Source organism: Mustelus asterias, chromosome 5, assembly GCF_964213995.1.
Source record: "Mustelus asterias chromosome 5, sMusAst1.hap1.1, whole genome shotgun sequence".
Lineage (NCBI taxonomy): Eukaryota > Metazoa > Chordata > Chondrichthyes > Carcharhiniformes > Triakidae > Mustelus > Mustelus asterias.
This window is the reverse complement of record NC_135805.1, coordinates 97,795,429-97,820,233: the sequence shown is the minus strand read 5'-3', so window position 1 is coordinate 97,820,233 and position 24,805 is coordinate 97,795,429. Positions and strand designations below refer to the sequence as shown.

Genomic DNA, 24,805 nt, shown 5'->3' with positions numbered 1-24,805 from the left:
CATGAAACAGACCTGCTCGGCAAAGGTCTGTTTCAGGTGCTCCAGCTTCTGAAGTGGTAAGTTCAGAGCTTCCGGCGGCTCTTTGACTCAGATCGGGTTGGAGGGGGTTGGGGGAGGGGGGGCATTGGAAGGCAGGCTACATCATTCTGCGGTTGGGTTGGGGGGGGGGTGGGGAAAGAGGGAGGCCTGATCATTCTCTGGTAGGGAGGAGGGGGAGGCGGGTCAGATGTATCTCTGGGGGCGGAGGGGGGGGGAGGCCCGATTGCTCTCTGGTAGGGGGAGGAGGAGGGAGGCCAGATCATTCTCTGATGGGGGGGGGGGGGATCTCTGGGGGGGGGGGGGGGAGCAAGGGGGACCGCTGCCACTCTGCGTTCGATCGGCAGGGGAGGGGGGGGGGTGAAATGAGGCAGAGGGTCATGATCGGTCTGGGTAGTGGGTGGATAAGGGGGACAGTTATGTTGTGGGGTGGGGTGATGTCTGTGAGGGCATCGCTCCCGGGCCGCTTCATCCGCTTTTTGTGGCCCAGGAGCGGTGACAGGGACGCGTTTTTCACATTTTCTTTCATTTCGCATGTGCAGTTCAATGCTCCGATCGGAGCTGCAGCGTTTTGGGCGTGTTAGGCCCCGCCCACAGTGTGATTCAGACTCGCAATTTTTTTTTTCAGGCTAAATGCGTATGGGGGCGCCTGAGAGCAGTTTTCCAAAGTCGGATCTGAATTGCGCCCAGATTCAGCACTTAGAATCAAAATGGTAAAATCGGGCCCTGAGGGGCAATTTACCATGGCCAATCCACCTGTACATCTTTGAACTGGAGGAGGAAACCAGAGCACCCAGGGGAAACCCAGGCAGACACGGGGAGAATGTGCAAAATCCACAGTTACTCAAGGCCAGAATTGAACCCGTGTCTCTGCAAATCTGCTGTTGAGGGGGTGCAGTAAGAGGTTTCCTAGACTAATTCCTGGGATGAGGGGATAGGCTATCGGTGAGAAATGAAGTTGGGCAGAACTGCATTCCCTAGAGTTTAGAAGAATGAGAGGTGATCTCAGAGAAAGCTATAAAATTCTGAAGGGACCTGACAGGGTAGATGCTGGGAGGAGGTTTCACCTGGCTGGGGAGACTAGGAGCAAGGCTCACTGTCTCAGATTAAAGTTTAAGGTTTTATTTATGAATGTCATAAGTAGGCTCACATCAACACTGCAATGAAGCCGCCATGAAAATCCTCAGTCGCCACACTCCAGCACCTGATCGGGAACATTGAGGGAGAATTTAGCATGGCTGATGCACCTAACCAACACATCTTTCAGACTGCGAGAGGAAACCAGAGCACCCGGAGGAAACCCACGCAGACATGAAGAGGACAGGCAGACTCCGCACAGGCAGTGACCCAAGCCGGGAATCGAACCCAGGTACCTGGCGCTGTGAGGCAGCGGTGCTAACCACTGTGCCACCATGCCATCCTAATGTATTTGTTCATGGCATGTGCACATCACTTGCTAGCATTTATTGCTCTGCCCTAATTGCCCTTGAGAAGTTTAAAGGAGTGTGTTAACTAGGGGATTCCCACAGCAACCCCACCACAGCGCCGATGCAAGCCCACTTGTGACACCAATAAACTACCTCGGAAAGCTAATTTTAATATATTAGCATGTCATTAGTGAGCACTCTCTCCGGGACTGCCCCCTGGCCGAATATTCAGCGGGTGCTGTTGTGACGTCATGCTGGCACAGTTTACAACAGGTTCACATCGATGTGAATCTGGTAATGGGGGGGGGGGATTTCCTCGGGGTTGTAAAGGTAAGGATTGCCCGTGGGGGAGAGGGACATGGTCAGGCAGTGGCCTGGCCATGCCCCAGCACTATCCCTTGGCACAGTTTGCCACTGCAGGGGGTGGTGCAGTGGGGTAGGTGGGTGCTGGCTTGGACTGTTTGCCGGCGTGTTTAGGCCACACCCCCTTATATGGCACATGAAACACAACCTCTTGATTTTCTTTTTAGCAGACTGTTGTAAGATTTGTAGTGAAAACGTACTGGTTTCTCTGGAGGGATTTTAGCATCATTACACAACTTGTGTCTAGATATTGGTGTGTCATGATCCAAAACAGCTAGAGCTCACACCCCAAAGATTCAAAATTAATTTCCAGAAGTGATACTGTTGACCTGTAAATAATTTTCAAGAATATCAGACACCAAGCCAGTCCTTTGATGACTTCAGAGTAGAAAGGGAAAGGGATGGAAATGTATTATCTGAAGTTGTGTTGCACACAGAATATACATAAAAGTAATCATATTCCTTATTTTTCAGAGTCACAGGACTCTGGGACCATAGGTGTCTCACTGCCAGGGTTGAAACCATGAGGTGGCCATGCATTGGTCAGTGATGTGACTAGAAGGCATAATGCCACTGGCCAATTAAACACCTTCTCCTGGTGCCACCACTTAATGAAGAATGCTTCCCCCAGCCCCTGCAAATCCCTCCTAAGACATGCCGGCCCAATCAGAAGGCCGGCAGGTTAGCAGCTGCACCCCAGAGATGGCAAGTGTTGAAGTTGCAGCTGCAATGAGAGGGCTGTGTGCCCTTGAGGTGGGATGAAAGTGAGGTTGGGGAATGCCAGGGCAGGGGAAATGGGATGTCATTAAGTACTGCCAGCACTGTTGCCAAACGAGTAGCTGTTGCCAATGGGGGACCCTCCATGGACCATGGGTGCCCTAGAAGGAGGGCTGGGTGGCTGCCATGTTTCACTGGGTGATCCCTCAAATCAACTGAGCTCCTTGGTGGATGGCTGATCTGCCAACATTCCCACCATTGGAAAAATGGCAGAGTGGCAGGAGAATGTTGGATACCCCCTCTGATGTCTTTCTGTGCCAATTGAGCAGACTTGCCTTATCTCAGCCTGTTGCCAAAGGACTGGTAAATTTTCAGCCATAGACCTCTGGAACAAATGAGTGAACATTTTACTTCAAATTTCCGAATGTTAAACAGATTTGTGGAATTCCTAGGTTTATTAAACAAAGGCTCCCTTTGATGAAGGCAGTGCAAAAAAAGCTTTTTTAAAAAAATTTCTATTTCATTTGACAAAAGCATATTTATCACTTTTAGCACAAAAATAACATTTATTCAGGATTGATGACACACACTGTGATCCAATGGCTGTTGAATAGTGATTCAACACTGTGCATATTCTCCAAAAACAGTTAAAAAAAAAAAAATTCTATCCAGAACATTTGCGTTTTTTTCCAGCAGTAACCTGGACTGTCATTATCAGTGTCAGTCTCCACCAACAAGGTCAGTGATATTGTGGAATTTTCAATCCCAGCACTCAAATACACGGACTTCTAACACCTCCGGAAATTATTTACAAAACAGCATTCCTCATTTTGGCAGTTTGGGATTGAGAATTTAATTGCTGCCTTACATTATCAGTCAGGGGATCACACTGAGTGGACAAGAGTAGCAAGTACAGAATTTAAATGAGAAACCTGAGCAATTCACCACTAAACGTATCTCAGCAAAGGCTGTTAATAAAAGAAGGTTACTAAAATCATTAAAAAGCAGTCAGAAATGTCATGAGATGAAAGCAAACATAGCAATGCAGGCACTATTAAAAATACAAGTATTGCAAGAATTTAAAATACATTTATTCTAAATACCGAGGCCCTGAATTTCCTTGGGGAGTCCACCAGAAGATCTCATTAGGTCCCTGACATTTCAAGACAACCTTGTAAGGGGTGGATCCTCTTGTCTCTCCTTAATGCAAATCACATCAATGGGCCTCCCTGGGGATAAAACTCTCTAAACTGAGAGCTCTTGCTTTTCCGTCACAGTTGGGACTCGGCAGCTATGGTCCTGGGATAGGTGAGTTAAATCAATCTAATGAGCAGAAGCAGGCCCACCAAGTAGTCCAGACCTCAAAAAACTGCAGACATTTTTCTTAACGAAATTGGACTCTTCATAAAGGGGACTGAGGACGGGTTTCATGGAGTCTTTGGGGGGGGGGGTTGCTGCTGTGCACAATTTTACCCTACCCTCTCAGAGGTGCTAAGTACCTCAGTGGTGGTCTCCTGCCAGCTTCATGCAAATTAAATGGCTTCTCACTGACCACACAAATTTCAGGATTGTGGTTCACAGATTTACAACTTCTGTACATTTATAATATTATTTTAATTGCTACAGATTTTCATCTTCCATTTGCATTGGTGCTAAGTGTTAAGGGTATTTAAGATAATTTCAGAAAGTTAAATTGATAAACCGACATACAGGATCTAACCAGCTGATATTTTCACTTCAAATTAAAAAAGGCAAAACAAGTTTTTTAGCACTCCCATAAACTGTAAAAAATACATAATTTCACCTGATGCCTTTACATGTAATGGCGTGATAAGTAACTTGCAGTTTCTAATTTTGTTTTGATAAAATAGATTATTTTTCTAGCAGGATGTACTATGTGAGAAAGCCAATATCTAAACTGGTCAAATTAAAGTTTGATTCTTCAGCCATAAATACAAGAAATTATGACTCATCTTTCACTGAACTCACATTTTCACTGAAAGCACACACTCAGCTTTGTGAAAAGCTTGGTAAAACAATCGGCAATTCTCCAATGCAATATTTGAGAAGGCTATCCATTTACCCCAAAACCAGTTTCATCTGATGTTTGTTTCAGCAGCCATTACACTTTTCAAGTCATGTTCCAAAGGACTTAATTATTATAAAATAACATAGTGTGTGAGTTTAATTCATTTCCGTTTCAATTGAAGACTACCAGTTGACTGTACAATAATATAATTTAATGAATTGTTGCTCATCTTTGACAAATTGCAATCAGCTCCAAAGACTAAACAAGGGCCTTAATTTATTGCTGTAAGATATCTGGCTTGGCAGGGAAAATCAAGTTTTGACATGCAAAGAATTTATGATTTCTTCAGTTACTCAGTTTAAGACATTTGCCCTACAACAGTTGCTAAATTGCAACATATTTTTGGGTTTACAACAGCGCAGAAGTGATCTAACTCAGGAATTAGGTTTTCGTCTGATGCAGGATCTCAGGAGTGGTATAGCACTGTAGAGTGGAACTGAGCCACATTTTAACAGTTCCACTCCTGGGAACTTCTTAAAATTGTCATAGAATGATTTTAAAGTTAGGAGACACCTGTGTTGCCAAATGGGTTCTGTAAATTCTTGCACATTAGGTTTTGTTTAATATATACTATACATTCTACTTTCCTTGTAAGTTCCCTCGAAGGGTTAGGTATAATAGTTAGTTAAAGCCAGCAGCAGCTTTGCACTGCACTGTCATAAAGGTTGACATGTGTTCAATGATGCGTTCATAGATCATTGTGAAGGTTATGGCATCACTGACCCTAATGGTTTATTGAGAGCTCAATGATGGGATCCAAGTGGGCAAGATTACAATATTAACATGTGTTCCAAAATCCTGTTTCATCTGATGGCAGCCTACATATGAACTTCTAAACAACTCAAAAATCCCATTTTAAGTGATGTCTGTCTGGAGAGTTCCAGATGCAGAACAAACAAATCCACCAATTTTACTAAAGTCAGCAGGAGTTTAATGAGATCTACCACTCTCCAACCTCATGATTTTAATCTCAAACCTATATGTTGTAATCATTCACCACATTTTTCTTGCTGGAATATAAAAAGAAACAAGAAAAGCATGCACAAATCTAACAACCAGGGTGCCTGTTACATTTGAATGGCCCCATCATTTATTTGTTTTTGCCTGACCCGCAAATATATTTATTGAAATGCCTGACATTCCTTTCAACATTCCTTGCTACCCAACTTAATTTTCCATTATCATTCTTCTCATCTGTTTCATAACTGCTTTTACCTTATACACTCATCTCAGTCCATTATTTGGTGACATCCTTTAGGGATAAATGCAACTTTGCCACTGCCACTTAAATCTGGTGAGTAAAGAATAAAAAAACATGCAGCTCTCCTATGCACTCGAGGAACACTTTGTGAAAAATAATTTGGAGAACAGGGAGGAAGCAGTACATAGGCTGAGACCCACAAATATTGGCTTAGATTTTGCAGTCCCAATAGTGGGAATGTTGAGAAGTTTGTTGCTTTTGAGGGACATGTAACACCGCAATTTCCAGTAAGCTCACTTACAGTGAAATCCAGATGGTGCAGTGCACCTGAATGGACTCTTCTTGTTCATTCACAGTTACTCCTGCTGTCCCTGCAGGATCTGTTCTTGGCTCCCTCCTATTTCTCATTTACATACTGCTCAATGGCAGTGTAATCGAAAGCACAGTGTTAGTTTACGCATGTATGCTGACAACACCCAGCTCCCCCTCACCATTACCTCTCTCAACTCCTCCACCATTGTTAAATTATTAGACGGCTTATCTGGCATCCAGTACTGAGCAGAAATTTCCTCCAATTAAATATTGGGAAAAAATAAGTCATTGTTTTCGGCCCCCATTCCCAATTCCAATCCCTAGCTACTGACTCCATAGTTGCCCTGGCAACAGTCTGGATGAAGCCAGTCTGCTCACAATCTTTGTGACGTTGAACCGGAAATGAGCTTCCAACCTCAAATTCATGCGTTCACTAATCCCACCTATTTCCATCTCCATAACATTGCCCAACATTTTCCTATCGCAACTCATTTGCTGCTGAAACCCTCATCCATGACTTTATTACCTCTAGAATTGACTGTTCCAAGGCACCCTGGTTGGTCCCCCATATTCTACTCTTTGCAAACTCCACTGCTTGTATCTTAACCCACACTAAGACCGCATCATCCGTGTGTGTGCTAATCTCTGCGGGGTTCCAAGTCAAGAACATCTCGATCTTAAAATTCTCATCCTTGTTTTCAAATCCCTCCGAGGCCTCATCCCTCCTGATCTGTGTAATCTCCTCCAGTTCCACAAGCCTTTAGGTATCTACGCTCCTTTAATCTGGCCATCTCAGATTTTAATCTCTCCTCCTTTGGTGGCTGCACCTTTAGTTGTCCAGGGCCTCTGCTCTCAGATTTCTTCCCCATGTTGCTTTGCATTGCTTTCCTCCCTAAAACCTACTTCTTTGAACAAGCTTTTGGTCATCTAACCTAATATCTCCAAGTGATTTGGTTTTATATTTTGTAATGTTCCAGGGAGGTACCCTGGGAAATTGATACTTTATAAATGCAAATTGTTGTGGTCATTAGTTAACAGCTACACTGACTGGATCAAATTACAGTAAGAAGTCTCACAACACCAAGTTAAAGTCCAACAGGTTTATTTGGTAGCAAAAGCCACTAGCTTTCAGAGCGCTGCTCCTTCGTCAGGTAAGTGGGAGTTCTGTTCACAAACAGGACATATAAAGACACAAACTCAATTTACAAAATAATGGTTGAAATGCGAGTCTTTACAGGTAATCAAGTCTTAAAGGTACAGATAATGTAAGTGGAGAGAGCATTAAGCACAGGTTAAAGAGATGTGTATTGTCTACAGACCGGGCAGTTAGTGAGATTTTGCAAGCCCAGGCAAGTCGTGGGGCTTACAGATAGTGTGAGATGAACCCAAGATCCCGGTTGAGGCCATCCTCATGTGTGCGGAACTTGGCTATCAGTCTCTGCTCAGCGACTCTGCGTTGTCCTGTGTCATGAAGGCCGCCTTGGAGAACGCTTACCCGAAGATCAGAGGCCGAATGCCCGTGACTGCTGAAGTGTTCCCCAACAGGAAGAGAACACTCTTGTCTGGTGATTGTCGAGCTTTCCCCGACAGGAAGAGAACACTCTTGCCTGGTGATTGTTGAGCCGTGTTCATTCATCCTTTGTGAATGACCAATGGCCATTCACAAAGGATGAATGAACACTGCTCGACAATCACCAGGCAAGAGTGTTCTCTTCCTGTTGGGGAACACTTCAGCGGTCACGGGCATTCGGCCTCTGATCTTCGGGTAAGGGTTCTCTAAGGCGGCCTTCACGACACACAACGCAGAGTTGCTGAGCAGAGACTGATAGCCAAGTTCCGCACACATGAGGATGGCCTCAACCGGGATATTGGGTTCATGTCACACTATCTGTAAGACCCACGACTTGCCTGGGCTTGCAAAATCTCACTAACTGTCCCGGCTGGAGACAATACACATCTCTTTAACCTGTGCTTAACCCTCTCTCCACTCACATTGTCTGTACCTTTCAGACTTGATTACCTGTAAAGACTCGCATTCCAACCATTATTTTGTAAATTGAGTTTGTGTCTTTATATGCCCTGTTTGTGAACAGAACTCCCACTTACCTGACGAAGGAGCAGCGCTCCGAAAGCTAGTGGCTTTTGCTACCAAATAAACCTGTTGGACTTTAACCTGGTGTTGTGAGACTTCTTACTGTGTTTACCCCAGTCCAACGCCAGCATCTCCACGTCATGGATCAAATTATACATTACCCATAGATGTAGCAGATGCAAATAGATGCCCATTATTTAACTTCAACTACATTTTATGGAATATTTAAAACATCTGGAATTCAACTGCCACTTTGGATTCATTAATTCTGGAATTTTGGAATACCATACTTCTGATAAAACCACTTCTGTTACTGTATAAAAGGGAATCATTCAGGAGGGACAGCAGCTTATTGTACGTCACTTGACTAGCAATCCAGAGACCGAAGTAATGCTGGGCTTGAATCCCATCATGGCAATGTTTGAATTCAATAAAATTCTGGAATTAAAAGACTTATGTCGACCATAAAACTAGTGTGATTGTCATAAAAACCAAATTGGTTCATTAATTTGGGAAGGAAATCTGCCATTGTCACCTAGACTCGGTTACATTTGAGTCCTGGGCCAGAATTCTCCAGCCAATCATGCCCCACTGCCACTTCCAGGGAGGACAGAGAATTTGGCGCTCAGCCAAATTTCCGTTCATTGCAGCAGGATGGAAGAATCCCGACTGCAAGCAAGGTTGGAGACAAGGTTGGAGAATCTGGCCCCAGATCTACAGCGATGTGGTTGACTCTTAACTACCCACAGAAATGGGCTAGCAAGAGTAATTATGGATGAACAACAAATGTTGGCCCACATTGCATGCCCGATCTGGATATTGATAGGGGTGGGTTATGTGAACAGGATGGGGTGATGTTTTGAATGGGAAACCCATAAGCTTGCAGCACAGCTTGCGTCTTTTCCTACCTATGGCCTAATTGAGCACACAGGAGCAAGCCACAGGAAAGGGTAGATCCAAATCCTCAACACTGGGCAGAGGGCTGGCTCCAATCCCTTTACCTTAGAGGTCTTTGTATGGGGTGGTGTCAGATGGGGGAACAGGGTGATCTTGGAAAGCTGGGGTGGGGTGTCAGGTGGGGAATGCACTCCTGCTGCTTCTGGTCCACAAGCCATGCAGCAAAGACAGCTACTTTCTTCTCAAGCTGAATTTGCCTCCATTAAGCTGCCTGAGAGCTGGCAAACCCAGCCTTGCAGTGTAAAACCTGTAAAATGTGTTAAATCAGAGAGTTCAATCTCATTAAAATGTTTAAATTGAATACCCACCTCCTGGGAGTGGATTGGCTGCCCACCTCTTGTCCCACTTCTGTTAAACTCTGGATGTTTAGGTAGGTTAGAGGTGGGCGAGAGTCAGATTTTCAACATTTTTACTTCAACATCAGGACTAGAAAAGGCGTAAAATAGTAAGTTTTAAAAAAATCATTTGTTGGGAACCCCGCCACCTTTCCATCTCCACCCCAATTAAGTCTGTGGCCTTTGGTTGGCCATCCTGTCCTGCTGCTAATTGAAGCCCTTAAGTGGGCAATTACTGTCCACCCAGGAGGAGTCTTACTCCGCTGCCACTGGCATTCAACCAATGGTGGTGGCCAGGGGACCCACCATTCAGGGAGCCTGGCAAAACCTGTCGGAGTTGAGTGCGGGCTCCCTTGTTCAAAGGTATTGAATCAGGAAGTGAGGTATGGGAGGGCACTGAGAGCCAGGGACAGCCCTTGCTACCAACTCCCACACTCACACTGCCCCCCTCTCCCACGACCACCTGCCTGCCCTCACTCACCTGTGCTTGGGTTCATCCGTGATCCTAAGCCTCAGGGGATATAGTACCAGCAGCACCCACTGCCTCCACCCAGTAGTGCTGTCATTCAATGAAGAGCTGCCGGCCTCTGATTGTCTAGCAATGGGTGGGACATCCACCTCCAAGGTCCTTGATTCTAGGGAAGGCCCACTGCTGCTTTCTTAATTACCTGATATGGCACTTAATTTGGCAGACCTTCCCCAAAGAAAGTGGCGCAGAATTTTCACCAGCTCTCACTCGTGGGCGAGATCCATTGCCGCCATGAAACATTGCCCTATGTTGTAACTGCCCTTATCCTGCCAGAGTGTCTGTAGCATTTTGTGTTACTGTTAACACCATATTCTGCCAGCTTGTTAACTTGCTTCAGGCAATTCAGCTCACATAGTTTCCAACTGATCCTCTACATACAAGTATTTTGTCTTTTCTTTAACAACTTATATTCTTACACTCTTATAGCGTAATTTTTTTTCCTGCTATCTGTCTCTAACTCAAACACATCTTACTCTGAATACTCTTGGGAATCCAACATAGGCACTGGCGAGATAGTAATTTAGAAGTCCAAAATGGACAAACAAAACTGAAGAGGTTACTACTGCTTTTATATGGGCTTTTTAATAGATTTTCACAACTGGCAGGAAGATTAGAAAAAGCGATCAAAAATGGAGGGAGGATCTTAGATTGCCGATCACAGAACTAGTAATGTTTAAGTGAAAAAGCTACAATAAAGGACTTCTGGAGGACGACATCACCTTCTTGGCAGAGTTGACAGCAGCCTCTGTATAAAGGAATAATGATGCTTCGCAAAAAGGAAACTGTGGTTAAGTCCAGTTTGCATATGGCAATACATTGGACATATGTATATTATGCTGTGAGCCTGTAGATCCCAGCGATAGCTGAGAACATAATTGCATTTTTTGTGCCCTACTCTATATGAATAATTTTACAACAGGACAGCAGATTCTGCTCCAAGTTTCTAAATATATCTTAGCAAGCTTGAATAGCTCATTAACATAGTCACGGTTCATTTAGTGAGAAACTGAATTTTATTAACTCCACTCATCACAGCAAAACTCTGAGCGTGTACATCTTAACTTCTTACCTGAAATAACCAGGGATAGAGGGTGCGTGGGAGGGGTGAGAAATAATTTACCAGCAAACTTTCAATCCCAGGTCTGCTGTTCTTAGGCCTATGATGGTCGTTTGGGAACTAATGGGAAGATATTTTGCCTTCTGAGCCCAGCATCAAATTGTGCTTGAATATTTAAGAACAGCAAAATATTTACATGTGAGGATTGAGGAGCTATGAAAGCTAAATCTTTTGCCATCAAATCTTCTATAAAGGTGAATGCAAGAAACACACGTTGGATTATTGGTAGGCAAAATCCTACTTCTAACCTACTTTTCAGAGTTCTATCCAATCTTTGCTGAGGAAGTTATACTGGCGGTTGTTGTGTGGCTGCGCACTGTACAGATGGCCAACCAAGGAGAAGAATCACCGAGTCTGAGGTGGCAAGTTATATCGATGAGGATCTGGCCAGAGAACTTATCTACAGGCCATTCACGGCCATTTTGCCGTTCAGTTACCAATGCTGCTTATGGCTGATGACCTGAACCACCCAAGGTGAGCAACTTGCTGGAGGCTCAGTCCCTGATCAGCTAAAGACACCTCACCTGTTTGAAGTTCCTCCGTGGTGTCAAGTCTGGGCTGAGCTTGGTCCATGGTGCTGACAGGGGACTCGCGTCGATCACCTCCAGAGGTTTTCCAGGGCAAAGTCAAAAGACACAAATGACTCAGAGTTATTTTGTGATGAGGTCATCAAACTGTTGTCACATGATCAACTCCACATGTCTTAGCTACAGATGAGCGATAAACTGCACTATACCGAAAACCTGAATGAGTCATTTCTGGTTAATTTACAAAACATTTGGATCAAATTAGGTTTGGATGAGTAATCCTTTAAAAAAAAATGATGTTCAACTCCAAAGGAAGCATCACTATTATTTTTGCCCTGGAAATTAACTCCTCGCTGTTATGACAAGTGACTGAAAGTACGCAAATAAGAACCAGCTGATACAAAGTGTTAACTTTTTAATACAGTCAAATGTCATATCTGTTCTGGAAGAAATGCACTGTGAATTATAATGGATTATGGTCAGTCTATTGAATCTTAACCAGCAATTTCATGGTGAGTTGTAATCTCGATTTCATGTCAGAATGGGTGAAATAATGATCCACTTCCTGATAGTTCAGTGGAAGGGCAAAAAAAATCTTCTGGTTGCTCAGTGACAAACCTACACTTGATTACTGGAATCTAATAAATGGGGTGTACCTAGCAACCCAACTTCAACTTTGAACTTATGCAAAGTAATGCAGATTGCTTCATCTAACACCAAAGTAATTGATGGTGAAACTCATACATTAGTCCCTGTTGAGCAATATTAAATGCGAAATTAAAAAAAGGAGCTGCTAGAAGCTGAGGTCAGGGAAAGGCATTATTACGGGACTGATTTTCTTCACCCACTTTCCTCCTGCCCCAGTACTGGACAAAAGCAGTGCCCGGCTAAGGGGTCCCACTGTTTCCCCTCTCAGATAATCATCCTGGTTTGCTGCACCCAACTATCAGACCCACTCTCTAAGCTGAATCTTTCCCCTCAAAAACAGCAAGAATTTTAAGCACAGCGATAGGTTTGATAAGGCCTTACCTGTGCATTGGTATTCTGAAATTCTGGCAGCTGATGGAGAATCCTAAGTAGTGTAAGTCACCCGTAAACTACAATGAATATATGTACACTTGTCTTTGGAGCCATTACTGACCTTCCAGCCTGCGGTGACCCAAGAGAAGTCCAAAGTGTCAGGTTTCATTAAACAGTCCTACACCAGAGAAACTTGTGTGTGGAATCTCAGCAAGTTAAAGTCTGTGGCCAGCAATGTTTCCTCCAGCCCTATTTCCATCTCAGTGATTGGCCAGTCTTTCCAGTATGAGCAGGACCCACCTACGTCCCCTCTGAAAGCCCTGAAACAAACCCAGACTGTTTGGGAGGCAAGAACCTAATGGAATGGCTGCCATTCCTTTATCCTGACCTTTGTCCCTGAGGACGTGTGAATGCCCCACAAGAGAAAATTGCAAAAATTGGTCATATCAACTTCTGTACTTTCCCACCGGATTTGGTGTTCTGGTCGACAGATCAAGCATTTCATTGTGTGCGTCCAAAAGCTTATTTATATCATAATGCATTTGCTTTAAATTATATACACGATTATCATATAAACACTTGAGGTGCAGGCCAACTATTAAACATTTATAATTTCTAAAATCAAACAAGATAGACGCTAGTCAGCAGTGAGGTCAGTCTCTGTGAACAATGATTTTCCCTCAGTGTCTCTCACTTCATTTCACTCAATTTCAATAACTCTCACAATTCCTCACACACGACGACTTCAACAGACACGGTTCTTTTCTTCATGTTATACAACTGTCTACTGTTGTTTATTTCACCAGAATTTATATTTTAACTGTAAAAGAGCCAAATCCTTCTCATATTATTGTGAAATTTATCTAAAACTGCATAAACAAGATGGGCGGAATTTTATGACCTCATCGTGCCCGTTTTACGGCGAAAAAGTTGGAAAATCGACCTGATGCGACTAGCGGGAATGGCGCCCGTTTTCACGCCCATTCCCATTTAACCACACAAACAAATTATGCACTCGGGACCCCGTCCAAAACATCAATTTGCACTATTTTGCATTCATCACAATGTCATTAGCAAGCTTCACCCCCAATCGTCTCATCTCACCTGCCTTAACCACCTCGCTCACTGCAGCTGGAATTGGTGAGGAAAACACCTCATGTATTAAAGTCGGTTTCAGGTGCTTGAGCAGAGAGGGAGAGCAAGGAGCTAAGTGTCAGCTTTCAAACTGCTCCGTGCTGCTGAGGGGGGGGGGCGGGATTGTTTCATGGCAGCCATGTTGCTTTTTGGGTCAGAGGGCCTGCGAGTGTGTGGGGGGCTGTTGTTGTTCACAGGGTCCGACTTTGGACTCTCAGCATGGATCCGGGTCAGAGCATTGACCTCAGGTCTTAGTGCTGACTTTGGGTCCTAGTGCTGGCAGCAGCAAGCACTGTTGCTGGTGGTGTATGGGCTGGAAACTCTCTGAAGTGGAAGTGCTGCAGCCTCAGGACTTGTCAAGCAGCACTGTCTGGGGCCACTACTGCATGGGTTCTGGGTGTGTTTTTGTGAATGGTAGTGGAAGAGGGGGCTGTGTTGCCATTCTGGGGGGATGTGGGGGGGGGGGGAAATGTGGGGAGTGTGCGTTGCTGGGGGGGCTGTGTGGAGGGGATTGTGGGGAGTGTGTGCTGCTGGGCTAGGGATGAGAAGAGTTCTTTAACTTCTCCATCTGTCTATCCCCTTCCCCAACCCCACCTCCCCTACAGATTGACAAAATGGCTTTTGAACTGACACCCATTGATCTTGCTGTTCTTTTGTTTGCTGCTGAAGTTGAGGAAGAGGATAAATTGTTGGCAGAGGAGGCCCAGGCCTTACTACTTGCAGGAGTAGAGGTAGACAGTCGCCGGAGTCAGGACATGCACCCACCCCTGGTGGCTGTGAAAGTGATGGCTACCTTAAACCTTTACGCCACCGGGTCCTTCTAGTGGACCACCAGTGGAGACCTTTGTGGCATTTTCCAATCATCCGTCCACAAGTGTGTGAAGGTGGTTACTGTATGCCCGGTCTGGCCAGTGTATTAAATCTGACCTGGACCAGGCCCAGCAGGAAGCCCGGGCTGCAGGATTTGTGGCCATTGCGGGAATGCAAAGTGTGCAGGGAGCTATAGACTGCACCCAACTTGCCCTTAAGGCCCCAGTGAAAACGCCAGGAAGATTCATGAACAAAAAGGGCTTCCACTCAATAAATGTGCGATTGGTGTGCACGTTTGTTGGTGTGCATCAGCTGAACATCATGCATGTCTGTGCCAAACACCCCGGCAGCGTGCATGACAATTTTATATTGAGGAGCTCCGATGTCTCAGAGAGCCCAAGGTGCAGGGTTGGCCCGTGGTGGGCCTGGGTACACTTTGTTAGTGAGTTTCTGTGGCAGGCATGAGGGTGATAGCAACTCGCTATGCGCCATTGTAGTGATGCCCTAGTGCAAACTAGTCTGATTCCTACCTGAGCTCCGCATCCACACTGGCACCTGGGCCCACATCTGAGTGGTGGGTAAGGGAGCACCAAACACCTATATATGGCCTCAGGGCAAGTGGGTTGGGGGGAGGGGAAGTGGCGGTGGGCGGGGAGGAGGGAATCTCTCCTGGGTTCTGGGGGTGCCATGGCAGATGCTGTAAGTCGCTGCCAATGCATGGCACTCGCTGTCACCAGTGAAAGATTTGAGCGCCTTGATTTTCACAGTAGCAGTGCACTGAGGGGCCTCCCTCACTGACACCAACTCGGTGACCGTCATGGTGAGTTCATTCCTGTTGGAGGCTAATCAGAGACAAATTATTCACAGGTGTGTGGTGAAATAACATTTTATTAGTGCCAAAAAAGCGCCTTCAAAATAAGTGATAATATAAAACATTTTAAAGTGTCTAAATATTCTATCTAACCAGTGTTCCCCTTCACCTGTGCCACCTTAGTCCCACTACATCTTCTTAACTTTACATGGCCTACCACTACATCTCGGTGTCTCCCCAGGATGTACATCGGAGGTGGAGGTGGCCAGCTGTTGACTGCGCCCTGTGACCTGTGATGCTCTTGGCGGGCGTCCTCTGGAGGGCCTGGAATTTGAAGGCCCTGGCCTGTTTCCAGGTGTCAGGGATGTATCCATGACACCCTCTTCATCCCACTGCCCCTGACACCCTGGTGTCAGGAAGGGGGGAGTCAGAAGATATAGTCACAGCCGCAGTCTCCTGGGTGGAAATGCCCCAGCACAGGTTCGAGTCCTTCCTCCTCCCTTGGGGTTCCTGTGGGCCCCTGCGTCATTCCATAGGACAGCAGTCCTTCCGCAGCAAGCTCCAGAAGTTCCAGCATCACCTGACCCTGTAGTCCTGGAGGACCATCTGTGTTCTTGCCATGGTGGGCGAGCCCTCAGCGATGGCCCTCTGAGTCGGATGCCACCTATCAATGGCAACAGCAAGTGCCCTCTGAGACTGGGCCATGCTCTGCAGCCCCTCAGCCATGGCCCTCTGTGCCTGGGCCACATTCTCAAAGGCTGCAGCCTTGCTCTGTCTCAGCGCTGTCCCGCTGGGTCTCCTGCAAGCTCTCGAACCTCTCAGTCATGGGCCACAGAATCTCAATAAGCCTGCTGAGTCCCTCAGCTGTAGTCTGCTGTGACTCAGCCATGGCCCCCTGGGACTCCGCTGTGGCTTGCTGTGACTTGGCCATCGCTCGGACCTTACCAGTCTTAGTGATGATTTCTTGCTCTAGGCTCTCCATCGCGGACGCCACCTTGCAGTGTTGACCTGGGAACCACGCAAGACATGCAATAGCTGGTCCGTCTGAAGGCTTTGGGACTCCTCCCAGCAGCCTTGCAGTTGGTCCGGTGTGGATGTTAGCCCCTCCTGCATTCCCTGGCTCTGTTGCTGCCTCTCCAGCAGCTGAGGGAGAAGTGATCTCAGAGGCCCAACATGTAGCCTGGGGCCAGCTGAGTCCTCGCCTCTGGCGGGCCCCTTGGTGCCAGAGGCCTCGGACGTTCCGTCCTCCACCCAATGTACATCAGCAGATGTGTTGTGCGCACCAGCGAGTGACCCAGATGCCTCACCACTAACTTGACCCACCAATGGGAGAGTCTCTGGGATGGTGAACTGCGAGGTGGAAGCTGACACAGAACTGGTGTCGGAGGTCCCTTCATCGGCTTCCTCCGAGGAGTCTTCCGACCTGTAAGGGGCAGGATCGGTGGGAGCAGCAGTAGGGACCGCGATGCCAAATGGCCCCAGCATGTTGGGGTCCCTCCCTGCCACACAGGACACATGGTTAAGTGCAAGGGAGGGAAAGGAATCTAGGCTGCATGCAACTCACTTCAGGTATCTCCAACGAGTGGAGGATTGGCAGGTGCTCACTTCTATGCTCCAGCCCGGCCATGCTGTCCCTTACCGTGTGGATCCCCTCCTCTCCCGCAAGCTCCAGTTCCCGCTCCTCAAAGGGGGCGATGATCCGGATCTCAGGCACACTCCTTTGCCCTCTCCTGGTGATTATGGGAATTCTTCTCCTGTGGAGGCATGTAAAATCTGATGGCTCGAGTCCTGGAGGGTATCAGGGAGTGGCCCTCAGAGAGAAAGGGTTGTGATACTCTTGAGGGGGGGGAGGGGAGGGAGATGCTTGGGAGTCAGAGGTTGGAAGCATGCAGGCTGGGGTGGGGATGGGGAGATCTGGGGATCATTCAAGGGAAGATGTTCGATGAAGTTAAACACTCACCCTTGCTGTCCAGATGAGCTCATTCAGATTCTTGCGGCACTGCTTTCCGGTCCTCTTGGCCAGTGCCCTGGCATTCACGCATGCTGCCACGACCTCCCAGCCTGCATTCCCTTCCCTTCCCCTGGAGTGGTGTCCAGCTGGGAGAAGAGGATGTCCCGCCTTGTCTCCACTGCCTCCAGCAACCTGTCAAGATCTGCATCCAAAGATCTGGGGGCTGTCTTCCTTGAGGTCATTTCTTCCTGCACTGCCTGCCTGTCTGTCCATCCAAGCTCTCCCTTGTTAGGGCAGATCAGCTGCAGGCAGTTTGAGCGAGTCACACACCCATTAGAGCATTCAGTGAGTTCAATGCAGTTTGCCTTGTTACCATGGAGAGGAGGGAGAAAGCCAAGTCAGCACTTGCAGATATGCTGATGGGGGAATGTGCCTCTGTGATGATCTTGGGCAGGGGAGAGAGAGGGTCATGTCACTCAGCAATCGGGGCCAGGGGGGTGATGAGGAGGCCATGTGCAAGGCGGTTCTTGGTTGGGGGGGGGGGGGGGGGGGGGGGAGGTAAGGGGGTCAGTAATGTTGGGGTGGTCCCCAATGTCTGTAGCGGGCGTGGGAGGCTTTACCTGGCCTGAGAGGAGGGGGCAGGCAGGGGGATCTGTCAGGAGAACAGCTGTTTTTGGTGTTTTTCCTGCACATGTGCAGTTTGTGGCTCCGATCTGAGCTGCAGGTTGTGTAGCGAGTTAAGCCCCACCCACTGCCTCTAGCGGCTAGAAATGGTCTAGCCCATATTTTCAATGACTGAGTGCATAAGATTGGGAGTGAAAACGAGTCCAAAAATTGGAACAGGATCTCTCCCCTTTTCACGCTAGCTGGACACTTCGAAAAAATCTCGTAAAATTCCACCTGATTTCTTTTGGCATTGCCATAGTTAACATTGCACCAGCAAGTGGTTTATAGGCTGCAAATTACATGATGCACGTAATGAACACTTAATGCATTTCCTTGTAAAATAAGTTTGCTTGATTTAAAACTTAGTATTAATAGCAGAAGAATTTCACTCAAAAGCATTCGGCATCAATGTGAATATCAGAACAAAAATGATTAGATTTATGGTTTTGCTTCACTAAGGAAAGAAAGTGTTTTAAAAACTGATGAAAATATAACGTTTTTTTGATTCTCCCTCCTTCCTCTCCACATTCCTATCTATCAAAAATGAGTTCTTGTTCATATTATCCAAATACCAGTCCACAATTATTTGCGTCATATTCTAATTACAGCTTAACCGAGCTGCAGCTTCTATTTTACACAAAATTAGAAAAAAAAAATCGCCCATCGCTCCTTCTCTTGGCTCCCAGATGCCTAAACTCCCAAAATAATATCTCAACATGAGCTTTGAATTCTTTCATTATCTTTTCCCTCCTTATCTCCGTAAACTCCTTTAGGTATAACTACAACCACTCCAACCCTTCCCAAACTCTTCATTTATCTAAATCTAGCCTTTTGTGCCTCCATATCTCTCTTCACCCTCCTGCTTGTGGTTATGTCTGCATCTGCCAAGAAGCCATGCACTAGATTTGCCTTCCTAAAACCCTGCATCCCCCTTCCTTCTCCCTTTATAGCCATCAGCAAAACTCACCACTATAGCTAAAACTTAACCACTCTTGCTAGTATTTCCTTCTTTAGCTCAGCATTTATTTATTTCTGAATCACCTTGGGGGAATTTTTTTTATGAGCAGTGCTGTACGAATGCAAATCAGCTCTCATTTTTAATCCTATAAATGAATGAGAAGGGCAAAAATAACTAATTTTCTATCGGATAAATGGAGGAAATGCTTCCAACCGATTCAACTCAGAAGTATGGTATTTTACATATAGCAATGGATTAGCATGTAGGAATATGCAAATAGATTCTTTTAGGGCACAATTATTTTAAATCAAGCTTTTGTTGCTCTATATATATGAGACTTTTAATACAAGTTGAATAAGGACAGTCAAGAATAATACTTAAAATTAGTTGAGGCAAAAGTCGAAATAGGGTGTTTCAAGAGTAACAGGAAATGCCAAAAATGCACAGCATTTTAAGAAACTAAAGAGTAAGATAAGCTGCTGTCCCAGATTTGAAGAAAATTATTTTTGTTTCAGATTTTGATTGCCTGGTTGTATATCCCTTTCACCATTTTGTTTTAAATTTCAGATTTCCAGCATTCTTTCTACCCCTGTAGAGTGGTTTCTATTTCACAGATGCATTCCTTTTGCCTTTGGGTGCCTTCTTTATGAATATACAGAGTTACATTCTAGATTCATAATTTAGTGTACAATTTTGCTTTATTGAAGTCTTGCTGCTTCAGATTCAATTCCTTGATGAACACTTGACCTTACTGCAAATTATGAAGAACTCAACAGCCTTCCCTGCAACCAATTAAGTTCTATATTTAAATAAGCAGTGAATAGTGTAATAGATAAGCACTTGTAGGTCACTGACGCTATTCAGGAATTTCAGTTATACAACTTAGGATGATTAAGGATAATAAACTGTGCAGCCACAAAGGCAATTCATTAAAAATTGCAAAATATCACCATTGTCCTTCCTGGGTAATAAGCCCTGGTATTTCAAAAATGATACTTCTTGCCAATTATCTCAAATACCTGCTGAATAATTTAATTGAAACAGGAAGGAACGATTGTACTTAGGAGACATTTATTAAGGCTGCTCTCAAAACATTGCTTTAAAATAATAGAATTCTCTCAAAAATGGTTTAAAAGTTGTAAGCACAGAGAGTTGCGTAAAACCCAATATCTCAACTATCAACTTCTTCTACAAGTCTGTAGACCATGATGTACCAAGTCAAAAAGGGCATTAAGGAAGCATAGATAGATACTGAAATGGACAATAAAGCATTTAATGGACCTACCTTTTGGATGCCAAGGGTCCATAAACTCGTACTTTCCCATCCCAACAGTCCGTAACATCTGCACACCATTTCTGTTGTCTTCAATTTGTGGTGGATTTAAAGGAAGATGGGAAACAACTTGCTCATTGACTCCTTGAGCATTACTAGGAAGAGCTGCTGAGGGCACAGCAGATGGATGCAGAATGGGACAACTCATGTGACCATTCCCTACTGTGCTTGGGACAGCCTGAGTCACCTGACCCACCCCAGTGAGAGGGGACATGGTAATCGGCTGACTAGTTGTGTACAAAGGCTGACTCTGCAGATTGACAACCATGTTGGTTAAAGGCTGTGAAGGATGTTGTACTTGATAATGCGCTGTCATTAGTGGAAGTTGAGGGGGAACTGGAGGTGGCATTGTGGGTGTAACTCCAATCACTGGACCTTGAACATTGAATGCTGGTGGCTGCGCCATCCCATACGTGGGAGGTATTAGGGCAGGCTGGCCGACTGCTGTAACTGAAGGGACCCATGATGTTGGACCTGAAATTTAAACAAAAAATAAATTAATAATTTTCATCTTTACAAAGTTCACGTAATCTTATGATCATACCAATTACCTGGGATCTATGTGCCTGCTCAACAATCTTCAAACACATATATGTTTCAAAAGCTCCTTGTGAAACTTTTAATGTTTCTTTTCTATAATAAAGCTTATAATTTATCAGACTCTTCCTCAGAACCTATAATGAGATGGAAAAATAGAGATAGCGAAAGTATCTGTGTGTGTGTGCATGCGTGTGGATGCATGTGCATGTTTGTGCATGCGTGGTCTTGTTTGTGCATGCATGCATGTACATGCATGCGGTGTTGGTGTCATGTTGCGTGGGAGTGGCTATTAAATACCATCATCACAGGATGGTCATAGATTTGTAGATATAGATCTATGGCAAAAATATAAATATTAAACAGAGAATGTTGCAAGCTGTCAATACTATGTTGACATGGCTACAAAAGATGACACCTGTCAGACGTGCAGGCATTATCCCTGGGAGTATGGGTAGAGTAGAAGTATGAAGTAGCTGCTGAGCTAGTGAATGAACTACTCTTCGTTAAAGTCCTTGTTGTCAGTGTTTTGGGAACACACATGTTTACATGTTGTCAGGAGTTAACAGTATGGCCCAAAAACGTCACCACATCAACCTGTTCGTCTTTGATGAAAACATTGCATATAATTGGGAAGGTTTGAGGAGTGGCATATTTACTACGGCGCTGCATTGTCTGACAAGTCAAAAAAGGCTTATACCTTATTAAACTTAGCGGGCCCTGAGAAATTTGAGTCTTTTGTTTTCTAGATAAAGGAGGAAAAATAGGACCCTTGAAATAATCCTAAAATGCTTCAAGAATATCTGTCTTCAGGTAAAAAAATTCCTTGACAGACATGCATTCAGTTTGACAAACCAAAGAACGGATGAGTCAATACAATCTTACAGAATATTCTGTTCAGTTTTGGTCCACTTACTTGACGAGGGATGTAGTTGCATTGGAGGCGGTTCAGAGGAGATTCAATAGATTGAGGAGATTCATTAGATTGTAAATCCCTCATCTCTAGAATCAAAGAGATTGGGCAGTTTAGGCCTATACCCCCTGGAGTTTAGAAGAACGCGAGATCTAATTGAGGTGTACAAGATGATAAGAGGGATTGACAAAGTAGACATGGTGAGAATGTTTGCTCATGTTGGGCAATCCAAAACAAGAAGTTATAGTTTCAGGATAAGGTGGCAGGTTTAAAACAGAGATGAGGAGAAATTACTTCTCTCAAAGGGTCACGAGTCTTGTTATAATCCAAGTCAGAAACTCCAAACTATTTTATGAAGTCCGCCTGGATCATAAGTTTTGCACTTTGAATTTGGCTAGGGTGAGCATGGGATGTTTCATTTCAGGGATGATTCAAATGACCCACTCGGGAGCTTTCAGCAAACAAAGTTTATTTAAGAATACAGTTAACATACAGAAAGAAAATTAACAATGACTTTTACCAGTTATAAACAAAAAAAACCCAACCATTATATTGTATAAACCTTAACAGCTAAATGCACTGTTTCAACCAACAAATCCTATAAACAAAACAATCTGTGGGATTAGCTCAGAAAGCTCTTGTGCTCATGTTTTGCTGGATTTTGTAACTTTCTCCACACACACAGACAAGCTTGAAGTCAGGACAGCTTCCCAAAACACCAGGGAAAGAGAGAGAGAGACAGAACACTGCGTCCAGCCTGAAGTTCAAACACCTTCTAACTAACCAGCAACCAAAATTGGAAGTAAGAACACTTGGGAGAGGAAACAAAACTGTCCCACCTGACCTGGCAATCAATCTTCCCACAACAATTCAAAAGGTCATAAGCTCCCAGAAAGTGCATTTGGCCAAGATTAAAAATAAACAGAACCCCATTTAAACAGCAATAAAAGAATATCTAAGCAGACAGGTCAGCAACAATGAAAAAAAAAACAAAGCTGCTTACAAACTGCAGAGAACATGATTAAAAAATACATTTTTTAAGGGCACAGTAGCACCACAGTCTGTGGAATTCACTACCCAGAGTGTGGTAGATGCTGGAAATTTGAGTAAATTTAAGGAAGAGGTGGACAGATTTATAATTAGTAAGGGTTTGAAAGGCTATAGGGAATGGGCAGGAAAGTGGAGTTGAGGCTGAGATGAGATCAGCCATGATCATATTAAATGGCAGAGCAGGTTCGTGGGGCTACGTTGTCTACTCTTGCCCCTAGTTTTCTGAGTTATGAGTTACACGGCCACCCTGAAAATATTGACAAATAAATGTGCATTTGGAACATTTCCTGATGAACTAATCAGGGCTGAATTGTTTGTGGAATTCATAGTGATTTAGTCAGCTGCCGTGAGAGAAAGATCTAACATTACAAACAGGCATTAGTACCTGCATGTTGAACAAACAATCAGAAAAAAAGCAGAGACTTTAGGTGGGAAACAGAAGTATTTTCAATAAGAGGTGCACCCTGCTCCAACTGCAGTGGCCTGCATCCTCAGAACAGAACAGCTTGTTTTGCATATTGTAAAAGATGCAACAAATGTGGGAAATGGAATCACTTTGCTAAACACTGCAGATAGAAACTACAGCAGACCCCTCTGCCATCAGCGACGTGGCAGTTGATCGGTCCTTCAGGGGTAGAAGTGTCAGTAAGGTGAATGAACTGGAACTTAGCCAAAGCAGCGAAGCTATGAAGCCTCTAACAACACTCCATTGAGAGTGTCGACACTGTCATAGAAAAGGGCAAGGCCTTCACTACCTTCAACATGATTTGCAGTAATGCAAGACTGAAGGTAAAGATTGAGCAAAACGTAACATACTGTCCAGCAAAATGTTCCGGGAACTAAACCCATATGCAGCACCAGAACCCAGGCAGACCATGTAGCTTTTGACTGACAAACCATCAGCACTGATGGTGTAGCCACCATTTACTGCACATAGGGCAGTTTCAAGTTTTATGTAGTTGACCAGAATATAAACCTACTACTAGATCTTTGGGACAGGATTACACTGGGGCTCATTCAACTTAGTTCCGAAGTGTTCTGTAACACTAGGCCCCAGAGATAGTTGCATACAAAGACCTCTTCAACTGTGACATCAGTGGTAAGTTACCAGTTGTATATAGCACAGAGACTAGATGGTTCGGGAGCACCTACAATCTGTGTTCCTAGTACCAGTAGACATGAAGCAGAAAGTAGTTAATAAGCTGTATTGGGTGACAACATGTGGTGTTATAACTCCAATAGACGAAAATGGGTTTCAGCAATGGTGGCTGCAGTAAAGAAAGATGACATGGTCAGGATATGTATTGACCCAGTGCACTTGAACAAGGAGCTGCTCAGACCTCATCACTCTATAAAGACAATGGAACAGGTGTTTGCAAATTTGCCAAGTGCTAAGGTATCCTCAATGCAAAATGTGGGTTCTGGCTGATCCCATTAGATGAAGAATCCTTAAAACTAACCACATCCATGTCTGTGTTAAGCAGATATCATTTTCTTTGTATGCCCTATGGGATCTCCATTGGCAGCGAGGTCTTCCAGCAGGGCATGAAACAACTCTTTGCAGGCCAACCTTGTGAAGTCATTGTTGATGACATCCTGATTTGGGGTCGTATTTTGCAAAAACATAATGCACATCTCCGTCTCATCCTTGACAGAATCAGGACGATACAGCTGAAGCTTAACCCTATGAAATGCAGATTCAGTGTCAACCAGGTTCCTTATGTGGACCATTTACTCATAGATGATGGTCTAAAGCCTGATCCAGAAATTACTATATGACAGATGATCATTCCTATAGACAAGCACACCCTACAGGACTTTCTTGGTATGATAGACTATCTTTTCAGGTTCATCCTGTGTTAGAGAGGTCAGTGAATCTCTGGACCTCTTTGTCTACTTCGCCACCAAGATGTTGAATGG

At 44.8% G+C, this 24,805-nt stretch overlaps 1 protein-coding gene across 4 annotated transcripts in view; it reads right to left on the bottom strand.

Annotated features, from left to right (window-relative positions):
* The window catches only part of klhl29 (kelch like family member 29), a 423,156-nt gene that overhangs the window by 140,697 nt on the left and 257,654 nt on the right, over nucleotides 1-24,805 (bottom strand). For 3 of the 4 annotated variants that reach the window (XM_078213081.1, XM_078213080.1, XM_078213079.1), the window contains 2 exons: nucleotides 20,338-20,859; nucleotides 11,700-11,777 (listed from right to left, as the gene is read on the bottom strand). In XM_078213081.1, the coding sequence (XP_078069207.1) occupies nucleotides 11,700-11,777; nucleotides 20,338-20,859 (600 nt within the window). The remainder of the gene's footprint in view (nucleotides 1-11,699; nucleotides 11,778-20,337; nucleotides 20,860-24,805) is intronic. The other variant, XM_078213082.1, reaches the window with a different exon arrangement.